The sequence below is a fragment of the Astatotilapia calliptera genome, chromosome 23 (assembly GCF_964374335.1).
Source record: "Astatotilapia calliptera chromosome 23, fAstCal68.1, whole genome shotgun sequence".
Taxonomy (NCBI): domain Eukaryota; kingdom Metazoa; phylum Chordata; class Actinopteri; order Cichliformes; family Cichlidae; genus Astatotilapia; species Astatotilapia calliptera.
The window spans coordinates 24,635,039-24,657,941 of NC_137443.1; the positions used below are offsets into that span (position 1 = coordinate 24,635,039).

The window sequence follows — 22,903 nt, forward strand, 5'->3', positions numbered from 1 at the left end:
AACATCGATCAAAATCTCTGAGGAATGTTTCCAGCATCTGATAAAGTGGTCAGTGAATGTAAATTGTAAAATCTCACAGAACAGCTCGTGCTCTTACAGATTACCAGTCTAATACATAAGATGAGCTACAGCCCACATTGCTTTCGATCTACTGATTTTGTTCCACACAAATGTGTGATGTGGTTTCAGTTATGTTTAAAGATAAATTCCCATAGATTTAAATCAAGGATGTATGGAGTGCCGGCTCTATTTATTATTTTTGCCCAGCAGAGGTCGCCTTTGTTAAGGAATTAAAACCTTCATGCTCTTTGGTTCGGTTTCTGCAGTTAAATAAATAAATAAAAAAGGTCCAAATGCACAGTGATTTATTATATATTGCGTCATTTTATTGTTTTTCGTCCTGCTTCCACTCATCATAAGGTCGCCGATGAGTGCTATACATTTGCAGTCATTTCTTAAGGCTATAAAACTCTCTATGCAGTAAAGCTACAGGTAGCAATAAATCCGTTGTTCAGTCACAGCACTTACATCCTCACATCCTTCATCTATATGATTAATGTCCAGCTGCGTTGTAATGCTCATCGTTGCTCTCCTGGGATGTCTCGTCACAGCAGACAAGCGTGTGATGTCATCAGCAGCTCCAGTCAGTCCGTTTTTATCAGGACAGCCCAGCTCAGTGTCGCCTGTGTCTCCGGTGTGAAACAAGCAGTGGAGATCTGCCCCTGGAAACAAAAAAGGGGGATCAGGGTTGTTTCATTGTTTTCCTTTATCAGCAAAGGCAAACTCTCAGACTGAAGGATTACTCCTGACTCTGGCAACTCTGAGTTTTGTTTCTTCTTTTGTGTGAAGGTAAGCTCTTGGAACTTGTACTTGCACTCTGGTCAAGATGCTGAAAACGGGTCAAAATGTTCATTGCTTAATGTCACGTTGTTGTCATATCAGGCACGAGCACAGAAAGAAATTAAAATGTGTGAATGATGTGGAAGAATTAAAAGACAAGCTGAAAAAAACCAACAAACAAACGTCAAGTCCAATTTGAACTGTTTAAAATGTTGGTGGGAGCTTATGGTGTGACATGAGTCCACAACATATTTACCGACTTACCAAAGTGATGCAGTAAAATCACTTATTAGCCACTTTATTAGGTACATGTGCTAGTACCGGGCTGGACTCTTTCTCTTCAGACCTGCCTTCTTACTAGCATAGATTCAACAAGATGCTGGAAACAATCCTCAGAGATTTGGGGCCATATTGACTTCATAGCATGTCAAGCATGGGTACACTGTGGTCATAAATGGATGGACATGGTCAGCAACAAAACTCAGGCAGGCTGTGGTGTTTAAATGATGCTCAACTGGTGCTGAGGGGGCCAAAGTGTGCCGAAGAACTATCCCCCACACCATAAGACCAGCAGCCTGACTGTTGATACGAGGCAGCATGGATAAATGCGGTTATCAGAGAAAAAAACATTTTTCAATCTTCTATTTTCCACTTGGGGTAAATTTGAATTGTAGCCACATTTCCTGTTCTTAGCTGACAGGAGTTACACCCAACATGGTCTTCTGCTGCTAGTAAGATGCTTTTCTGCACACCTTGGTCGCAACAAGCACAGTGTTGGGTAAGTTACTTTAAATTAGTAACTTAGTTACATTACTAGTTACTTCTATCAAATGTAACTCAGTTACTTCAAGTTACTCGTTACTTTCAAAGTAACTAGTTACTAGGGAAAGTAACTTTGGTTTTAAGTTAATTTTAACTTCTTTGTTCCCCCCTTTCCCTGTTAATGCCCTACCTGGCCCCCTGGCAAAACTTTGCTAGACCCGCCCCTGCACAGTTACCAGCTGTCAGCTACATAAAAAAGGATCCTGGGGTTATTTGTCTCTCAGAAACAGTTCATAACTTCCCTTCAACTCATTCATGTCACCTAAAAGGTAAACCTGTTTCTCCATCACCTGTTCAGTTTTGATGATTCAATAAGGACATCTCCTGGTTTCATTATAACTTCTTACCTGAAGTTCAGTTCACCTGACACTCGGACCGGCAGCCGCCTCAGGTCTCTCCTCCTCCTCCCTCCCCTTCCTCTCATCCACCTGCTGGCCTCCACCACTTGCTAATGTTACTGAATCTGTGGAAGCTCCGCGATAGCCACCACACGAAGTAACGAATAACGAGCCTATCTAAATCCCAGTAACGAGTAACGCGTTCCTGATTTTGGCATAATAACTAGTTACTGTGCTTGTTACCACAATAATAACGTAGTTACTGTAACGCGTTACTTAATAACCCGTTAGTCCCAACACTGGCAACAAGTTATGCAGGATGGTCATTCTCCTCTGAAGGCATTTTCACTCAGACAACTGCTGCTCATTGCATATTTTCTCCTCTTCAGATCACTCTCTGTAAACCCTAGCGATGGTTGTGTAGGAAAATCCCAGCAGATAAGCAGTTTCTGAAATTCACAGACCACCAACAGCCACGAGGCATTCAAAATTGTTTTCTTCCAAGTTCTGTTGCTCAATTTGAACTTGAGCAGGTTGTCATGATCAGGTCTGGACACCTAAATATGTTGAGCTACTGCCGATGAAATGTACAGGTGTACCTAATAAAGTGGCGGGTGACTGTATATGCTTTCTGTAACACCTAACAAAAAGCTGCAATAGCATGAGTGGGAAAAACACAGATTTCCAGGACAGGACGGTGTTTTCAGTGAAGGGCATTTCTCATGTAGAAGTGGTTAAATCTCTGAGTTCTCACACAAATGGATTACACACCAAGGGAGTGACTGCACGAATAGATATTGGATGTCTTTTTTGCATAGCAGCAGGAAATCATACTGCATGTAGTGTTTTCCCTTTTTTTGGGTGTGTTCAAGAGGATATTAATCTGTTAAAGTGACAAAGATTTCCTGAATTAGCAGCCAGAGGAGGTGGAAATTAATTACATTTGTGCTGCAAGATTATAGATGGGTTGTATGACACTGACATACTGAGAGGAGAAACTCAGAAAGAGTTTGATGTCGAGAGAGACTTTCTGGTGCTGCATTAAACTGTAGATATGAAAGGTAGACTCATTAATGACAGTTTATGAGGTGGTGCAAATGCTTTAATGTAATCAACAGCTTTAAAGTTATTGTGCAACGCCTTTGTCACCGAAGACACAGACTTTGGTTTTAGACTACCCAGCTCAACGTTTGACTTTTTCCTGCCAAAGCAGGTTTAACCCTGTTATTTAGTTTAGTTACAAACGTGAATCTTCATCTATTAGCATCTGCAAGAAACATTTAAGAGGATTTAAAATATTTTCTGTTAGGGTACAGTTTTCTGGCCCTTTAAGGCCTGCGTGAAGATCAAAATTGGCATGGTAAGTTACTTTTACTTAAGCTGTAGGCTATAGGCATTAATTTATGTGACATAAATTTAATATTTATGTTTTAATTTGCTTCTCTATTTATTAACCTTTCTCTCCCCTTGATGTATTTACTGTTGCATTTAATATTTCAGTTTTTATTGCATTATTAATTTTTTTTAATACTAAATATATTCTTATACATATGTTCAACCACAGTTTGCAGTGAGGTAAAAAGTGAATTAAAAAAAAAGTCTTGCAAACATAAGAAAAGTTGTTGTTGTAGTTAAATTAAAATATCTCTAAGTAGCAGCTGCTTTGATGTTAGCTTCTTCTATGCTACAGTCCTGTGCAGAAGTCATGAGCCAATCCCCGTTTCTTTATATTTTTCTAGGAAAATGGGAAATGGGTGGAGGGATTTATTGTAACAAACGTGTAATTACAGTGTGTAAGGCAAAAACAGAGTTTGTACAATTCAAAGCTCTTCTTTGGATGTTTCTGCCTTTTGTTCTGTTCTCTGTCAACATGATCCCACACTGCTCCGGTAATGCTGGGGTCCAGGTTTTGGGGAGGCCAATCCATGACTGATAGAGCTCCACTGTGTGTTTTTCTATACAAGTATGATTTTATTGCATTGGCAGTGTGTTTGGGATGATTGTCATGCTAAAAAATGAAGCTGCTGCCAATCAGATGCTTTCAAGATGGTTTTGCACGATGGTACTTTTCTGTGTTCGTAATTCATTAATTTTGACAAGATCTCCAACACCACTGGCTGAAATGCAGGACTTTGGGGTTTTTCCTGTTACTGTATGTGAAATGACATCCTGTTCATCTGCTGTAGATAGTTTTGTTTCTTTAGACCTGCCACTTCTTTTGTCCTCTGACACACTGCACAATATGCTGAGATATGCTGAAATTTTGAAGTAACAGCTTTTTGAGAATCACTTTGTTCTTGCAAAAATACAATGTTATGTCAGACTGTGTTATCTTTGGCATTTTTTATAGATTCAACTAAAGCTATGTGAACAAACGATGTGTTTTTGTGACAGGCTGCTAACAACAAAGTGCCTAAAGATACAATTTAAAATGGTTTCTTTGCTGAGTTATGTGTTATGTAGCCACAACACTGGTTCATCCCTTGAGTTAGGAGACTTTTTTGTGCTTGAATGATTGTGAAGTAGCTTAACAAACACAAAAAGCATTCTTCTGAAAATGGGTGAAAAAGCAGCCACTGTGCCTCCAAAAATGTATTTCTGGCTCCTTGGAAGCAAAATAGAAAGAAATGAGGGGCTCCAGACGTTTGCACAGCACTACATGTGTCAGGAAAAACTGAGCTTCTTGTTGACTGAAGGATACATGCTTTTTTAATGTACGAACCACACTAGGTTCAAGAGCTTCTGCCACACCAACTGTACAGGTATTTGACGTGGTGATGTCTTCTGGCTAAACTTTGGTTAAACCTGCTCACGGTGCTTAATAAGCATGCAGGAAGGAAGGAAGGGAGAACGGAGGAAGCAACAGGTCAAATCTGTAACCTCATCGTCCAAAAAAGGAGAGGACTGCTCATTACAAGTTAAAAACATGAAGCTACAAGCATTTCCCTCTCAGTTTCAAAGGATGGGGGACCTGATATTGGCTTTGAAAGATAATTAGAAGGCAAAATTACAAATTTAATAGTAAAAATAATAATACGAAGATACCAAATTTTAATGCTAAATGTGTTATTTTATGGTCCTGGCAGTACAGAGCACGTGAACGTTGAGTTTGTTTCCAGCTCCTGTCAGCACATTGTGTGCTGGATCAGCCCAGCAGCTGCTGCAGCTCAGGAAGTGTTGTTGTTATTATCGGGCCTTTGGGAGAAAACTATTTGGGATAGTGGTGACATTTTTACCTGTTCCTCCAACACTAATAAAAATAACATCTAACGAAGTATAAAAATATCGTCCAGTCTAATGGCGAGTGTCCAAAGGCTATGCTTTTAATCTGTATGCGACTAGCACCTGTAATATGTTGTGTGCATATTTGGAGAAATTTCTTTCCTCAGCTGCAACTCTTGTGACTTTTCTTTAGGAAACGTATGAAGATCAGAGCGCACATGGATCTGAGCTACATCGTGCTACTCCTGGTCCTGTGCTCCCTCAACAAGGTACTTAAATGTTTTCCTTTACTATTGATAACAGGGACAACAGTCTGGTACATATTTATGAGTTGAGCATTAACTGTCACACCATGAGTTGATGTTTTAAGGTTTTTTTTAGTAAAGAAAATGATAAGTTGGCCCTGCTGGAATAAATGATAGATCTTGAGAGCATTTTCCTTTTTTTAATGTCAGATAAATGTTCCCAGATGTATCACAGAATGTTGAATTTGCATTTGAAAAATAATCTCAGCTATTTAAAATAAACTTCATGCAAACTCGTTGTTTCTAACAAACAACTCTCTGTCAAAATACAGTAAACTCTTTTTTTTATTGGCTAAGTTTGGCTCTTTTGATTGACTGTTGCTTCCCTAAAGTTACAGAACTTGTAGTAGATCAAGTCAGAGCACAGCCACAGTAAACAGAAAGCAGAGTCTCTTTTGGTTCTAGGGTTTCACCTCTCAATAAAAATATTCTCGTGCTCAGCAGGTAAATACAACCTCACAACATGACAAATTTACATCGTGTCAGTATTTATTTATCACAAACGGAGCCACAGTTAGCACGTTAAATGTAAAAGTTCAAGACACTAAAATTAGAAAAAGAATGACCAAGTATGGTTTGTTTGGAAAGATTACCAGAAGAAAGTGTCTTCTCTCTAAAACTAACACAACAGCTCGGCTTAGGCTTGTAAAGCTGCACCGGAACAAACCACCAAACTTCTGGAACAGTGCCCTTTGAACAGATGAGACCAGTGCGATGATTGGCCATAATGCACAAAGCCAAAAACCTCATACCAGCTGTCAGCACAGTGGTGGAGGGGTCATGATATGAGCTTGTTTTACAGCCCAATGTGAGAAACTCTGTCTGGCAACTAAAGCTTTTTACTGTAAGAGTATAACTTCCAAGCTAAACGTATGGGATAACAGTTGAGTAGATGGCTAAATTATGTATAAAAAGTCAATTATTTTGCTTTGAGTATAGCATGAAAGGTGCTTTATGGAATAGGTTCTCCGTATGAGAGATAAACAGGATGGGATGAGTTGAGGAACACCAGCTCGAATGGTTGAATTACACATTTTTGACATTTGCAAATTTTGTGTTTCCAGATGCTGGTGGAGGCAACAGCTAAAGACGCTCATAAGGAACCAGCGAATCATTCAGTGAACCATGGAGATCTGCTGAGACTGTCTAAAATCACCATGGCCCAGTACAGATGTTTCCAGAGGATAACAGAGTCGCAGCACAAAACAAAAACGACTGGTGAGCAGTGGTAGACATGCACAGTATCACACCATAAAAATACTCAATGGCATGTAAAAGTTCTGCATAAATGCAGTAAATGCTGCAGGTATAATCTGTATATGTACCTAAAGAATTGTGTATTTTGTATTACAGTACTAAAATCTATTAATATGACTATAAAAATAATTAAAATGAAAGGAAAAGCAGAACTGAACTTTCATGCCTTTCTTCTTTAACGTGATTTTGCCGGTCTGTCTTCTGCCTCTGTTAGCGGAGCCGATGTGCAACATGACGTGGGACGGCTGGCTGTGCTGGGATGAAACTAAAGCTGGCGTTAAAGAGCAGAACTGTCCAGACTACTTTGATGATTTTGATACACACGGTAAATCTCTGTGCCCTCTGTGATTTCATATAACGTCATTAACCTTGAGCGTTCACATTATTTTTCCTTTATGTCATTAGGGTTGTTAAACTGAGAGCTGTAAAATCACTATAGACGGTATCGATCAGTCAATCAATAAATGATTCGAACTTTTATGCAGTTTGAATTAAAGCTTCGGCTGCTGCCTGGGCTACATCCTGCTTGGCCTGTCGGTACCTGTCAGCTGCTTCTGAAGTCCCACAGGGTTACCAAGCCTGGACTCCTCCTTTAGCTTGATGGCACTCTCCCCCTCTGCTGTCCACCTTCTGTTTAAACTCAACAGTCCCAAAGTATCAACATAATAAAATGACGATTTATTTTCAAATCTGCTCACAGTGATGGCTCAAAAAGTTTGCACAGAGACTGGAGAGTGGGCACGGCATCCGGAGAGCAACAGGACGTGGACCAACTACACAAACTGCAAAGCCAACTTCACACATCACGGAGAGGTAAAAGTGACCAAAGTACAATAAAATCAGTAAAGCACAATAGAAGTCGATAGCCAATAATTAATGCAAACCTGTATGTATTGTGTTTTGTAGCAGGCAACAATGACTCACTTCTACTTGGTTATGATCGGTCATGGACTTTCGCTGCTGTCTTTGCTGATTTCACTGGGAATTTTTTTCCATTTTAAGTAAGTCTGGCACTGTTCTTGTTTATATTTTATAGTATATTATTTTATATTTTATCTTTTGTATTGCTCTTACTGTGATTAGTTAAGATTTTGTACACCCACTTTATTAGGTACAGAACTCAAATGCAAAGAAAATATCTTGGCAACAAATCACGTGGCAGCAACTCAATCCATTTAGGCGTGTAGACGTGCCTGCTGAAGTGAAAACTGAGGATCGCTCATTTAAGTAACTTGAATGTGATATGGTTGTTGATGCCAGACAGGGGGGACTGAGTATTTCAGAAAATGCTCAGCTTTTTGCCACACAGCAATCTCTAGAGTTTACATAGAGTGATCGGGGGGGGGTCTGTTTCAGTTCTCTGGGTGACGATGTCTTGAGAGAAGAATGGCTTTAGTGCTTAAAGCTGCTAAGAAAGCAACAATAACTCAAATAACCATTTGTCGTAACCAAGCTATGCAGAAAAACACCTCAGTCTTGAGACAGATGATTTACAGCAGCAGTTGTAAGCCACTCCTGTCAACTAAGAACACGAGGTTGAGGCTACAATTCACCAAAATTGGACAATAAAAGAAGAAAAAGAAAGATGTTGCCTGGTCTGATGAGTCCTGCTTTGACATTAACATGGTGTGGTCAGAATGATGAAAACCACATGAAAGCATATCCGTGCTTTCATCCATCCTTCCTAATATCAGCAGTTCAGGCTTGTGGTGGTGTCATGGTGTGGGGGTATTTTCTTTCCATACTTTGGGCCACTTAGTAACAACTGAGCATCTTTTAAACGCCACAGCCTTCCTGAGTATTGTTGCTGACAATGTCTATCCCCTTATGATAACAGTGTACCCATCTTCTCTGCATTTTCACTCTGAATTGTTTTGTAATAAGTAGCAGAGGCTTGTAATGCTGACAACAGAAAGCAAGGAGTCAATGGAGACAAGTCACATACAACAAATGAGACCAAGTTTCATTGTAAATTTATGTTAACTGCATAAATGTGTTGAAAAGTCTTGGGACTTAAATTAAAGAAAAAGGTTAATTACTAAAAAGTTTTCAAACTTTCAATCCCAGTATTTCATGTCCCATAGAATTTGCTAAATTCTGTTTTTTATTCCCTTAAATCTCCACAATTTAAATTGCCATAGATTGTTTTTCTTCTTGGTAGCTTTAATACATTTAATTTTCCTATCTCATCAGGGCCATTTAGAAACCCAAGTTTTAGATAACATTATTAGTTTGTTATTACTAACTTTCAATGCAGGAGAAACTAGATTTAGATCTTGCACATTCACAGCAGTTAACAGCTGTTTAAAGGCTATCAAGCTGACATCTGAAAGTGCCCGAAATTGTTAGAAAGAAATCCCTAAGTAATAATATTAATAATAAATTACAAAATGCATTCCTTATTGCAACAATATACATCTATGCATGAACATCCGTCCATTTCTGATGCAGTTTTTGGCATGATGCCTGGACCTGTTTTGACTGGGGAGATGGGGTCGGTGTCTCAGTGGTGCTTGTTGTGACCTTATGGACAAATCTGTGATTCAAAAGTAAAAATCTAATGTGTCTTCTTTTCTAATAACCATCAGGAGTCTGAGCTGCCAAAGGATAACTCTCCACAAAAACCTCTTTCTCTCCTTCATACTTAACTCGATTGCGACCGTTATTGTGCTCACAATGTTAGCGAAGCAAGGACACAAATATGCTGACTCTGTGAGTGACCTGCTTTTCCACCTTTTATATTGGATAGTAACTCAGGCTCCATTTGTTTGAGTCGTGTAAAAACACGTTTTGTTTTCCTTCAGATAAGCTGCACACTGATGGAGTTTATCCATATGTACCTGATGAGCTGTAACTACTTCTGGATGCTTTGTGAGGGCATCTACCTGCATACTCTGATAGTTGTGGCTGTGTTTGCAGAAGAACAGCATCTCCTTTGGTATTATCTGCTGGGTTGGGGTAAGTTAAAGACATGTGAATATTTATGCGTGCATACTTCCTGGCTATCAAACACAAATGTCACTCAACATTATTGATTTCACAGGCTTTCCAATCATGCCGGCAGTGATATACTCAATAGCGCGTAACTTTTACTACAGTGACAAGTGAGTCTTTGGATTCACACATCCTTTCAACAGATATCACGTGTTCCCATCCCATCTGGATATAATGATCTGATCTGTTCCCTCACAGGTGCACCATAAACACTTCCTTGCTTTACATTATCCATGGACCCATCTGTGCTGCATTGGTGGTGAGTACTAAACTCTGTTTCACGTGTTTGTTGGTGCTAGTCGGGCTTGTCTGAGTACTTCAGCAGCTACTGATCTGCTGGGATTTTCCCAAAGAACCATGATGGTCTGAAAAAGAGAAAATGTCCAGTTAGCGGCAGTTCTCTGGGTGAAAATACTTTGTTGATGTCAAAGGTCAGAGAAGAATGGTCAGACTGCTTTGAACTGACAGGAAGAGGAAAATAACTCTAATAACCACTTGTTACAACCAAGGTACGCAGGAGAGCATCTTAATAGCAGCAGAAGACCACACCAGTCTGTCCTGTCAGTTAAGAACAGGAAACCGAGTCTACAATCCATCCTTATAGGATCACCTTACATCAATGTGTCAGGCTGCTGATGGTGGTGTAATGATATTCAAGATATTTTCTTTGCACATTTGGGCCCCTAAGCACCAAAGTATTGCTGCTGACCATGTCCATCCCTTTATGACCACAGTGCACACATTTTTTGATGACTGCAGAATAAAAAATCTCAGATCATCTCAGTATATTTTCTTGAACATGACAATAAGTTCACTGTACTCTAGTGGCCTGCACAGCCACCAGACCTCGATCCAACAGAGCATCTTTGGGCTGTGCAGCTGATAAATCTGAAGCAACTGTGTCATACTGTCATGTCAACATGGATCCAAAATCTCTGAGGAGTGTTTCCAGCACTTTGTTGAATCTGTCTCATGCAGAAATAACCTGGGTGGCTGTAGCTTAGAGGGTACAGTAGCTCACTTACTAAATGAAAGGTTGGGGATTTGATCTCTGGCTATCCAAATATTCTTGGACAAGATGCTAGCTCCAAGTTGCTTGCGAGTGTTAATGTTATATAGAACGGAGCATATGAAAAGAGGTAAATGGGTGAATGACGCATTTCCAATCTTTGAGTACTTATGTGGAGTAGAAAAGCACTTCACAAGAACCAGTTCATTGATTCCCAGTACTTCCATACCAACTGCATTGAAAGCAAACAATACCACTTTATATGCTAAAGTAAATTATGACCAACAAACTTTGACAATTTTCAGTTGACTTGATGTAAACATTGCACTGATGATATACAATGCACAAAATAATTCAAGCTGTATTAAGAAGAAAGTATGGACTTGGAGGCAAAGGTATGTTAAAGAAGGCAGGGGTCAAAAGAAATTTACAAAAAAACAACACATCTATCTGGTAAAGAGGTAAAATTGTGGAAGCTGTCATAAGGAATTAAGATGGTGTACTTCACTATATACGCTAATTTATAAAACTCTAGAACCACCTATTGTCCTTATATCTTGTACGCTATGTATTTTGCTTTATGAGCAGGCTTTCTGAAGGTCTGGCACAGGTTTTCTTTCGGTGTTGACTTGATAAGAACTATCCTGTCCTTTTAATCTGCGTCTGATATTTCAATAAAAAGTTGTGTGTGCCTACTTTGACTCCAGGTGAACCTTTTCTTCCTGCTGAACATCGTTCGGGTTCTCATCACCAAGCTGCGAGTGACACACCAGGCCGAATCCAGCCTCTACATGAGGGCTGTGAGAGCCACCCTCATTCTCATCCCTCTTCTCGGTATCCAGTTTGTCCTGCTCCCATATAAACCTGATGGCCACTCTGAGATCTATCACTACATCATGAACATCCTGATGCACTACCAGGTCAGTCCATGCATCGGAGAAAGAGGCATAATAATGTTAATATTAGCACATATTTTACGTAATAAACTTTCTTTGTTTTATTCAGGGTCTCTTGGTTTCGACAATATTCTGCTTCTTCAACGGGGAGGTGAGTAATTGAGCAAATTAATAAATGAACAGTTGCCGATTCTTCCATAAAAAATAATTAATTGCCTTTATTGTCACTATACAGTTGTACAATGAGATACAGAGCATCTCCTACTCAGTGTAAACATGCTGGGGGGGGGGGGGGGGGGGGGGGGTACAGTTCTGCAGCGTTATGTACATATGGTCAATATTAACATAGGGAAAAACATATATATATACATACATATAAAATGTACAATATACAAGACGTAAGTGATATGTAATAAATAGTGTTATGTATATACAGTTGAGTTGTTGCACATAGAATTGGTATTGCACAGTGGTGGTCCTTAGAGGAAGTGGGAAGTGGGGGGCTGTGCTATCTGTGCATGTGTGAGTTCAGGGTGGTTATCGCTTTGGGGAAGAAACAGTTTTTGAGTCTGTGGGTTTTTGTGCTGATGCACCTGTAGCACTTCCCTGAGGGAAGCAGGCTGAACATGTTGAAGCCAGGCTGGGAGCTGTCCTTGATAATGTTTGCTGCTCTGCTGAGGCAGCGGGAGGAATAAATGTCCATCAGGGAGGGGAGAGGGCAGCCGATGATCTTTTGTGCTGTCTTGACCACACTCTGAAGCCTCACTCTATCTGCTTTGGTGCAGCTGCCGTACCATACCGTGATGCAGTAGGTTAGCAGGCTCTCAATGGACGAGCGGTAGAAGGTCAGCAGCAGGTTGGAGTTCAGCTTGTACTTCCTGAGGACTCTCAGGAAGTGCAGCCGCTGTTGGGCCTTCTTGATGACCGCTGAGATGTTTCCTGTCGAGGAGATGTCAGCAGAGATGAGGACACCAAGGAACCGGAAAGTGTGGACCCTCTCCACACACTCCCCGTTGATGTAGAGGGGGCCAAGTCGGTGCTATGTCTCCTGAAGTCAACAATGAGCTCTTTGGTTTTCTTAGTGTTCAGTGCCAGGTTGTTTTCTGAACACCATGCTGCCAGCTTCAGGACTTCCTCTCTGTACTCTGCCTCGTCTCCCTTCGAGATGAGTCCGACTACCGTGGTGTCATCAGCAAACTTGATGATGAGAGTGTTGTTGTGGGTCGAACTGCAGTCGTGGGTGTAGAGAGAATACAGGAGGGGGCTCAGCACACAGCCCTGTGGGGAGCCGGTGCTCAGTGTGCGAGTGGAGGAGAGATGAGGGCCGAGTCTTACAGTCTGGGGCCGGTTTGTGAGGAAATCCTTTATCCAGGCACATATGAGAGGAGGGAGGCCAAGAGTGACCAGTTTGGTGATGAGGATGTCCGGGATGATTGTATTAAAGGCTGAGCTGTAGTCTACAAAGAGCATTCGGACGTAGCTTTGCCGCTGCTCTAGGTGACTCAGCACAGCGTGGAGGGCTGTGGCGATGGCGTCTTCTGTGGATCTGTTTGCACGGTATGCAAACTGGTGGGGGTCGAATTCTGGGGGGAGGTAATCCTTGATGTGCTGAAGGACTAGTCTCTCAAAGCATTTCATGATTACCGGTGTGAGGGCCACAGGGCGGTAATCATTCAGGCTGGAGATGGGAGACTTCTTCGGCACTGGGATGATTGTGGCTGATTTTAGACAGGATGGGATGGCTGCCTGATTCAGTGAGAGGCTGAAGAGTCTGGTGAAGATGAGGGTGAGCTGGTGTGCGCATGCTAAGCAGATGAAAGTTATGGGGCAGATTTCCATTTGCTAGTAGCTTTTCCCTGGAATTCCCACTAAGCGGTCAAAGAAAATTCTGCTCTGAAGGACACCATCATTAGTGAGACTGGTTTATTGACGATGTGACTGCTGATAGGAGTAGCAGGAGTAATCTTTAAGTTTGCAGAGCTATAGTCTTAAAGAAACTGGATATTATTCAGATGATAAGTTAGCTGACCTAAAGCCAAGAAAAACATATTGAGGGATGAAATGCGGCACTTAGTGAGGTCCATGAGTTATAGATTTGATTACATCCAAGTCTTTAAACAATTCCTTTACATATAAAATTACCTTAGTTTGTTCAACTTAAATGAAAATTGGCGACTGTGTATAAAAATTGTTGTAATTCCTCAACAGTTAATGTAGAAATGTTTGTAAAACCCCTTGAATTAAAGTTGAAAGTCTGCACTTTAATCACCTCTTGATTGTTTGATTTAAGAACCACTGTTGTTATATACAGAGTCAAAATCACAAAAATAAAAAAAGGTTCTCATGTTATAATGAATCGAGTGATTGGAGTTAAAATGTGCAGCTATGCTCAAACACATCGACTCATGCTGGGCACGAACGTTGTGGTTGAGGATTTCTTCAAAGACTTTGTGACTGTACAGTATACACATTTAATGACTTTGGAAAAAAAGGTTTGAGTGTACAGTTTTCTCTGACCACACAGTGCCAAAATGTACATTTTGACTCATTCCAGAAACTTGATGTTAGCCTGCTTTAATTATTCCGAAACCAGTTTTAATGTGTGTTTGCGATCATTGTCCTGTTGGACCCACCCAACTGTGTCTAAGTTTTAACTGCCTAGCTTTTGATTTGAGGTGAAGTTGATTAATTTGGAGGTAGTACTTCTCGTTCATTATTCCAACCATTTTGTGCAAAACTTTTTTGCAACACTGGCAACAAAACAGCCCCAGAACATGATGCTACCACCACTGTGCTTGACAGCTGGTACAGTGTTCCTAGCTTTGAAAGCCTCACAATTACTCCTCCAAACATACCTCTTGTTACTGTGGCCAAACAGCTCAATCTTTTAATCCAACCATGAAGCTTTTTTGCTCGTCAATGTGAGCAGCTGCAAATCTCAGTCTAGCTTAAAGGTGTCGATTTTGGAACAGCGATGTCTTTCTTGGTCAGCTCAGCCCATGTAAAACAGGCGTTACTGTGGACAGTGATGCTGGTGTTTCAGTAGTTTCTAGTTCTTGAAATTCCAAAAATAAATTAAAATTTGTTTATCCTGTTCTTGTTTTTTTTGTTTTTTTTAAGTTATGAAATATGTATGCTGTGCAATCACTCTACCCTGGAAAAAGAACAGTTCAATGAAATCATTAAAAGCACATCATTGCCATGACAGTCATGCCCATGATGAGTGAAAGTGAACTTCTGACCCCGACTGCATGAATTGTGCTCTGTTTTCTTCCAAATAGAGCACAAAGCGAGTGTTCGCCCAGGGCACCAAACAGGCTAGGACCGCCCTTGGAGATAAGTCCAACCACCAGCACGGATTTTTCTCTCATCGTCTTTGTTCCTCCTCTTGCAGGTTCAGAGCATTCTCCGGAGATACTGGAATCAACAGCGGATGCAGTTTGTCGGTACTTTCGCCAACGCTGACATCTTCCGCTCGGCCTCCTACGTGGCGTCATCGCTGACCGAAGTCCACCGATGCTACAGCATCGAGAGTCACACTGAGCACATGAACGGCAAGAGCTACTCAGACATATTCCGATCGGACAGCCCTTTTGTGTGAAGCTCTTCAGGTTCATGACTTACTGTTTTGCTCTCCTCCCAAGGTTTTTGAGAAATAACACAGGTATTTCTTCCATTTTCAAAGCAAAAAACTAAACCAAAAGACACCCTCCCATATTTCACTTCATTAGAAGGACTGTGAGAACAAAGACTTAAGATCCTATGAGGATAATGCCATCAAACAACAATAAAGTGTACTGCACTGTGCAGATAACCTAGGGAATATTTCTTTTTTGTATTGTGCGGATATCTTTTCTGGGCATTTTCAAGAGCTTGATGGAATTTAAAAGTAGACGGTAAACTAAGTGAAATGCTGCTTCCTCTATCATCACTCCTTCTGACACTTCAAGTTTCATGGAGGAGCTCAGTGTCGCAGCTGTTTGCTGTTAAGCTGAATAGCGAGCATGAAGAGCAAGAAGTTTTATTTATATTATTTGTAGTGGTTATCAATGGCATTTGTAAAGTATATGTAAAATAACGTAAACTAAAATAGAAACGGATAAAAAGACACATTCAAAAATAACCTGCTCGCTTTGCAAAATGTCAATTATGCTTTAGCTGTTTGTCAAATAAAGATATGCGGCATGGGACGAGGACTGAACTCAACTTTGAGGTAAATTTTCTATTTATGTAGTTCTTGTTTTCTGAGTGAGGTCCACAAAATAATTTTGCCTGGCTTGGCGACAGCTCCAGTCTCTATTAAGTTAATACTTAATAGATAAGTATACTGGTTTGGCTCACTGTTGTTGTATTCCAAAATGCTGGAGACGTGATTGATATGTTTGTACTTAAATTTGATTGTGTATGAATGACATGTTGTAAGGGACTTAACATAATGTTGTTTTCATTAGTTTCAGTTATAAACCATTCGTTGTATATAGCAATATTGTCACATAAACTCCTAACTTCTGGATCACTTATTTCACACAATGCACTGATAATTATTGTCATTCTCACTGTTACTGTCATTTAAATCAAGTAAATGGGGGGAAACTGTATATGTCTGAGGTTAAAAGACAAAACTGTCCTGTAGAGCTGCTGGTTCTGGCCTTTAAAAACAGGAAGCACCTTTCCACTGCAGGTTTTCGGTGCAGGTGCAAGGTGGTGTGAAACTTTATAGGACAACATGGGGGAAACAACAATGAAAGCCAATAGCTTTGTCTAGGATCACAAGCGTGAGGCTGTCATGTAGAAGTCGACAGCATAGCTCGCAGGTCTGATATAAGGAAAATATAATTTTAAAATGCTTTAAACCTCAATCCTTTTGCAAAAGAGTTGCAATTGGTTGAAAAAAGTATTTCCAGCTCTATTGAGGCTTTACTTAACTGCCAAACATGTGATGCATGGCAATGTAGAGTCAGATGGCCCCAGCCTAGAGACCAGTTTGCAACCTCCTTGCAACCACAATGCAAACTACAGGCAATTTGCTCGTGACAAAAACAATCATAAGGAGGGTTTTGGTCTCTCTTTGTGATCGATTTCACCTGGCAGCAGGGAGCAACCTCCAGTAATCACTCTCTAACCAGTGGGGAAATCTATTTTTTTCACTTGCAACAGGCGGTTGTGTCCATGTAGCAGATAATTCTAGAGCAATGTGAACACAGAGAAATCTTTGGGAAAACAGCTCTTGGCTGTTACAGTGGTGAGGTTTTGTTTGAGTTGCTTGTTTGAGTTGCTTGAGAGGACACACAGAACTTTGCTGTTCTTTAATTTTATGCTAGATTTTTTTATAATGGCATTTGTTCTGAATTTAACAAATAAGGACCCTCAGCAGTGTTCTAGAAGTATTTGCACTGGAGTGGGTACTTTTTGTGGGAAAGTTTCGGGCAATTTAGTTTCCAAAGGGAACAAATTTTCCTACCAGTGTCTTCTACAACTTATTAATTAAATCTTGCTAAAGCAATTCTAAGTAATTTTTTAAAATATTGCATGACAATGAATCCTCTAGTATGCAGTGCTTTGTGTCTCAGAAGAACAAACGGCACCTTGCTGTTAAAGAAATCTTTGACACTGGCTTATATTATAACATTTTATTCTTGGATTCTCAGCTTTGATTTCTTGAATTAGTAGTTTGGGATTTGCAAAGTACTTTTTTGGTGAGAATGAGAAGACTGACATACATGATTGTGTTTCCTTTGTAAATAATAAATGGTAAATGGCCTGCATTTGTATAGCGCTTTTCTAGTCCCTAAGGACCCCAAAGCGCTTTACACTACATTCAGTCATCCACCCATTCACACACTGGCGATAGCAAGCTACATTGTAGCCACAACTGCCCTGGGACGCACTGACAGAGGCGAGGCTGCCGGACACAGGCGCCACCGGGCCCTCTGACCACCACCAGTAGGCAAACATGGGGTTAGTATCTTGCCCAAGGATATTTGGCATGCAGCCAGGATGCAGCCTGGGATCGAACCACCGACCTTCTGATTAGTGGCTGACCTGCTCTGCCACCTGAGCTACAGCCACCCAATAATAAATATCAAGCTGAAATATAGCTAGCTAAAGTTAGCTGGTAACCTAATGGCTAATTTTTGACAGAGCCATGCTAGGTGTTCGATTCCCTGATGAAGCTAACCGGCTAAAATTCCTCTGGCCCTGGTGGTTATGGCTACGTAACCATGGCTATTTCTCATCTCTGCGTGAGTGAGAAAACATGTTGTTACAAAAACTATGCTACCAGGTGATTACCATGAAAGTTTCCTTACAAACATAGCACGCTATACTGGTCATAATTTGACAGGATTGCTTTGTGGTCACAAAATATCCAGAACGCAGAGATTTTTTTTGCAATGTAAGCAGTCTATATATGATGTATTTTACAGGCCTTTGATGTCACATTAGTCAGAGTAATGTTTTTATATTAGGTCTCAGTCACAGACCAAGAAACCAGTTCCTGACCCCCTTGTAAACTCCAGTCGCTAGGGGAAAATGTGTATTGGAGAATAGTTGCTGGAGGTTGCTTGTCGTTGCTAGGTGCTGCACCAAAAACACCTCATCACAATTTTGGCTGCTGGCATAATGTCACAGTCATGCATAGTTTGAATGCAAGACGGTGACCTGAACACTCATCAACTACTAGTCGAGAGCTGGTAAAAATCTGAAAAAGTGCAACACAAACAGGAAATAGAGAACATTCCCCTTCAAAGTAAAAGTTATGAATTACCAGCTTCAACTTAGAAGACAAATGGTTCCATTTAGCACTGCACTTTTCACAGTTTTGGAGAGTAGTTGTTGAGTGTTTGCAGACTAGTTGGCATCTTACATGCACTACAAGTGATTGCAACTATCCGCCAGGGACTATAGCATAGAGAGTTTTTCATGCAGCACTGCCGGTTGTTTCTCCTGCCAGTTGTCACCAACCACTTACCACCCTGTAGGGGAATACACATTTTTTTCTCATGGTTCCCAAATGGTTGCAGACTGGTCTCTCAGAACTGTGTGACTGTGGCCTTATGCCCTCAGATCCACTGTTTTTAGAATGTAAATGTAGTGTATTGACAACCTGACTGGAAAGCTGGTCTTATCGTTTCACATAAGTGTTACATATTTTGAAACTTTAAAGCAGATGTAAAACATGAATACAAGACCAAAATTTTTGTTTTGTGTCAGAGAGAAGAGCTTAAGTAATTTGGGCTGTTGTACAGTTTGTATTTTGTGGCTTTTTTTCATTCAGTTTTTTGTGATTTATTTGTTTTGTAACATTTTTCTGGATAAATCCTAACAGCACTCATTTAAACTGGAGAAACAATGCTGTAAATAAAAATAAGCTGATTTAAACTGAGATGCAAGACCATCTTTATCCATCTTTAACCATCTTAACCATCTTTCCCACATATTTATTTAAGGGTGGGATTTCCTTGACTTCAGAAAGTGTTTCCCACTGCAATGAATATTGTTTCCACACAAAGCAGGGTGTGTTACTGTCTGCTTCTCATCCAGAATGTATGTGAGCAGGTACCATTAGGAAGTCCCAAAGGAAAAAGACTATATCTGTACTTACAGCGCATACTTTATTAATTTCAAAGGAGAGAAGCTGTAAAAGCACTTAACCGGCTACTTTTCCTCCTAAACAGATTCATTTGCAAGGACAATGCACATTGATGAAAAGCATCTGTACACGACCAGTGTTTTTTGGGGTTTTTTTATGATCTCACATGCCTTTCATAGTCATGACCTCAATCCACAAAGGACTCCTGTTATCTGCGGGTTTTTGAGCAGTGCTTGGAGCATCATTACGGTAATCATGAACCGTCCCCTCCCTTGTAATTTTCTGCAGAAACATTTCTGCAATACTTGAGCTAAGTAAGTTTAATAAGTTGGATCAAAATTAGAGGATGTGATATCCTGTGAGGTTTTCGGTAGCATGGGCTTCCTTTAAAACTGAGATAAAGTCAGAGGTGCAAATTCAGCTTGAAGAAATGCACATGTAAAAACATCAGCGCAAGATCAGTAAAGATCTGTTTTTCCTGTTTACCCATCACAGCACCACTGGATAAGCTGCACCCATCTCTATTTACTTCAATGAGAATCAGGCCACTGGATGCATTGCAGGCTTCCTGTTTCTAAGAATACATTGCCATTGAACTCCTGATCCGTCGGCTCTTGTGTGCTGGTAGCGAGCACTTCCTCAGCCTCATGACTAACACTTGTTTACTGCTTTAACTTCCTCATGCCTTCACTGAAACTTTAATGCATGTTTTTGTCCCCGGGTTTCCAGCAGTCAGTAGCAGTTCTGTGAATTTGTCAAGGCCATTTCCACAGGACGTGACTTAACAGAGACACATGTGCGCTCATGTTTGGCGGCAATCCTGCAGATGTGGCAGAAATCGTCACATAAATCTGTCTCATATTGGCATCGTCACAAGTAGATTTAATTCAGTGTAGCTGATGCACTGATCTGAAGTAATTTCCTGTGGTTATGGATAGACTGGTATAAAAATGCAGAACATCTGTTACTGTTAGCTGATGTTCAAATGAGGAAGGTAGTCCTTAGGTCGTCTTAAGCAAAGTAAACGTCACAAATCCATGATAGTGTGAAACATGCTTTGAGACCGTCAAAGTAACGCCAAGGCATTTGACACAAAGTGCGGTCTCATTCCTGTTCACAGCATTTCAAACCATCAAGCACAGTTAAGCACTATTGCTTCACACACAGCTGACATCAATTACGTGTGTGACAGTTGAGGCCTTAAGGTGGAGATTTAAATTAGGGCTTGGACTGTGTGGGATGTAGACAAGTTTACAACCACTCATCTTGGGCATGAATGTGATGTTAATTTGGGGTTTTTAATGATTTCTTTGAACTGTTCCTTTTTCAGAGTAGAATGACTGTAGAGCATTCACATTTAATGACTTTAAAAAACAAGACTGGATGCCTGAAGTTTACATACAATCTCAATTATAGACATTCAACTAAATCTTTGGTGGTAATGAAGATTCTACGATTATTTTTTACTTGACAAGGTTAAGGCCTGGTAATGTCTCATTAGTGACTACAACTGGTAGTTTCTCTATGAAGGATTTTTCAACAACATTTATTGTATTGATAAATACTCAGAACAATCAGAAAGTCCAAGGAAATCAGTGAAGATCTAAAAAGGAGAATTGTAGATTTGACAAGTTAGGAAGGTCTCATGGAGCCATTTCTAAACAACTGCAGATTCAAAGATCATCAGTTTAGACAATTCTGGAAGAAGACCCAAGTTTCCATCCTTAGATGAGAGGAAAAATCTAGGGACCACCAAGGCTCAAGTCTGAATTGTCTTCAGTGAAAACATGAAGAAAATTTCACATCATCATGGACTGAGAGGGTGCCGACCAAGAAAGTAACCCCTGCTCCAAAGTCGACACCTTCAAGCTCGACTGAAATTTGCAGATGCCCTCATAGACAAGCCAAAACGTTCTATGGTCAGAAGAGACAAAGACTGACAAATTGAGTCACACTGACAAGAGGTATGTTTGGAGTAAAGGCGAGGCTTTCAGACCTAAGAAAAATGTACCAGCTGGTGGTGGTAGCATCATGCTCTGGGTCAGCAGTTCAAATCATTAAAAGTCTAAAATTACCATGATGTTCATGCCCATGATGAGTGGATGTAAATGTTTAATCATAACTGTATCTCTGCATCACTGCATCACTGGGCAAAGCAATCACCAATTAAGTTGCTGTACGACTACTAGGACCTTCCGTTATCAGTAAACCATGCAATGCTGGCTTTGCTCTGTAATGTGAGAAGAAACATGTCTTTAAATCTTACTGAGAATAAACATATGATAATTCAAATAATTATTAATAATGAATAATTCAGAATCATTTTAATCACACTGCATCTTTATCCACTAGCTTTTCTTAGCACTTTGGTTAAAAAAAAAAAAAAAAGGAAAAGCAACCACTAGATGATAAAACACTGAGTTTTTTGGAGCCAGATGTGTCTTTATTTAAATAACATTGTACTAGCTAGCTGGCTTAGCAAACATAGATAATTTCTTTAAGTAGTCTTCAGGAATAGTTCTCCAGGTTTCTTGAAGGACATTCAAAGCTCTTCTTTGGATGTTTCTGCCTTTTGTTCTGTTCTCTGTCAACATGATCCCACACTGCTTCAATAATGTTGAGGTCCGGGCTCTGGGGAGGCCGATCCATGACTGATAGTGCTCCACTGTGTGTTTTTATATGCAAGTATGATTTTACTGCATTGGCAGTGAGTTTGGGGTCATCGTCATGCTGAAAATGAAGCTGTTGTCAATCAGATGCTTTCCAGATGGTGGATCAAAATCTGGAGGTACTTTTCTGTGTTCATTATTCATCAGTTTTGACAAAATCCCCAACATCACTGACTGAAATGCAGCCTCAAACCATGCCACAGCGGCCACTGTGTTTTAAAGTGTATTTAAAGCACACTATGTTTTACTGTTGTAACTCTCTCCCCTCAGTAATTATTGTTAATTATTAGAATGAGAATTCAATCAAATGTGGATTCTTCAGTCCATCAGATCCGTTGTCACTGATTTTCAGTCCAGTTTGTGTAATTTTCATACCTCAGCATTTTCTCATTGTTTTCCTTCCTTAAGAATGGCCACCCAACCTCTTCTGTGCTGGATTTCTTTTCTTTTGATTAAAGACATGACTTTAAGAAACCATTTCTGAGCTTCTGAAATGGGATGTGCCATGTGCCAAAGGGTTCAGAACCACTGTATTAAATGGTTGATGGCTCAGTTCATAATACTGCATTACGCTCTGTATGATATAAGTGATCATATACTGCACTAAAAACAATTAACAGACACTAAAACAAGTGAATAGAAATGCCAATAAGCCCGTCATGCAGTTGAAGTAAGTTAATAGTTTATCATCTGAGTTTCTGGGTCAGTCAAATGGATTTTTTCTCTCACGAAAGAGGAAACTCCCCGCTTCCCATTTGTCATGAGTGTGGTGTATGATTGGAAAATCCCTCTGATAAAAAAGACACGGTGAGATCTACCTTACTAGCATCGTGGGCGGTATGTTAGGAATGCTGAAGAGGTCTGAATGAGCTCAGAAATGCGGGAAGAAGGTGTTCTGTCACTTCTGGCGTGGTTTGACTGGTGCCGAAAATGTGATGATACCAACCACCGGTGAACATA

General features: G+C 40.3%; 1 protein-coding gene across 1 annotated transcript; it reads left to right on the forward strand.

Annotated features, from left to right (window-relative positions):
• The first annotated feature begins 661 nt into the window (after positions 1-661).
• LOC113016673 (calcitonin gene-related peptide type 1 receptor-like) lies at positions 662-19,063 on the forward strand. The gene is made up of 13 exons (XM_026159676.2): positions 662-849; positions 5,416-5,491; positions 6,592-6,745; positions 6,999-7,109; positions 7,485-7,597; positions 7,691-7,785; positions 9,373-9,496; positions 9,589-9,742; positions 9,828-9,888; positions 9,977-10,037; positions 11,495-11,707; positions 11,793-11,834; positions 15,078-19,063. Exons 2-13 carry the CDS (start codon positions 5,423-5,425, stop codon positions 15,282-15,284), a joined length of 1,404 nt encoding a protein of 467 aa, XP_026015461.1. The 5' UTR covers positions 662-849; positions 5,416-5,422; the 3' UTR covers positions 15,285-19,063.
• Positions 19,064-22,903: the final 3,840 nt, after the last annotated feature.

Bases quoted from the DNA above. Each gene is read 5' to 3' on its own strand.
- LOC113016673 (XM_026159676.2), top strand. From the start codon at position 5,423: ATGAAGATCAGAGCGCACATGGATCTGAGCTACATCGTGCTACTCCTG. The intron at 7,110-7,484 runs GTAAATCTCTGT...ATCTGCTCACAG, and splicing joins TGATGATTTTGATACACACG to TGATGGCTCAAAAAGTTTGC. The intron at 9,497-9,588 runs GTGAGTGACCTG...GTTTTCCTTCAG, and splicing joins GACACAAATATGCTGACTCT to ATAAGCTGCACACTGATGGA.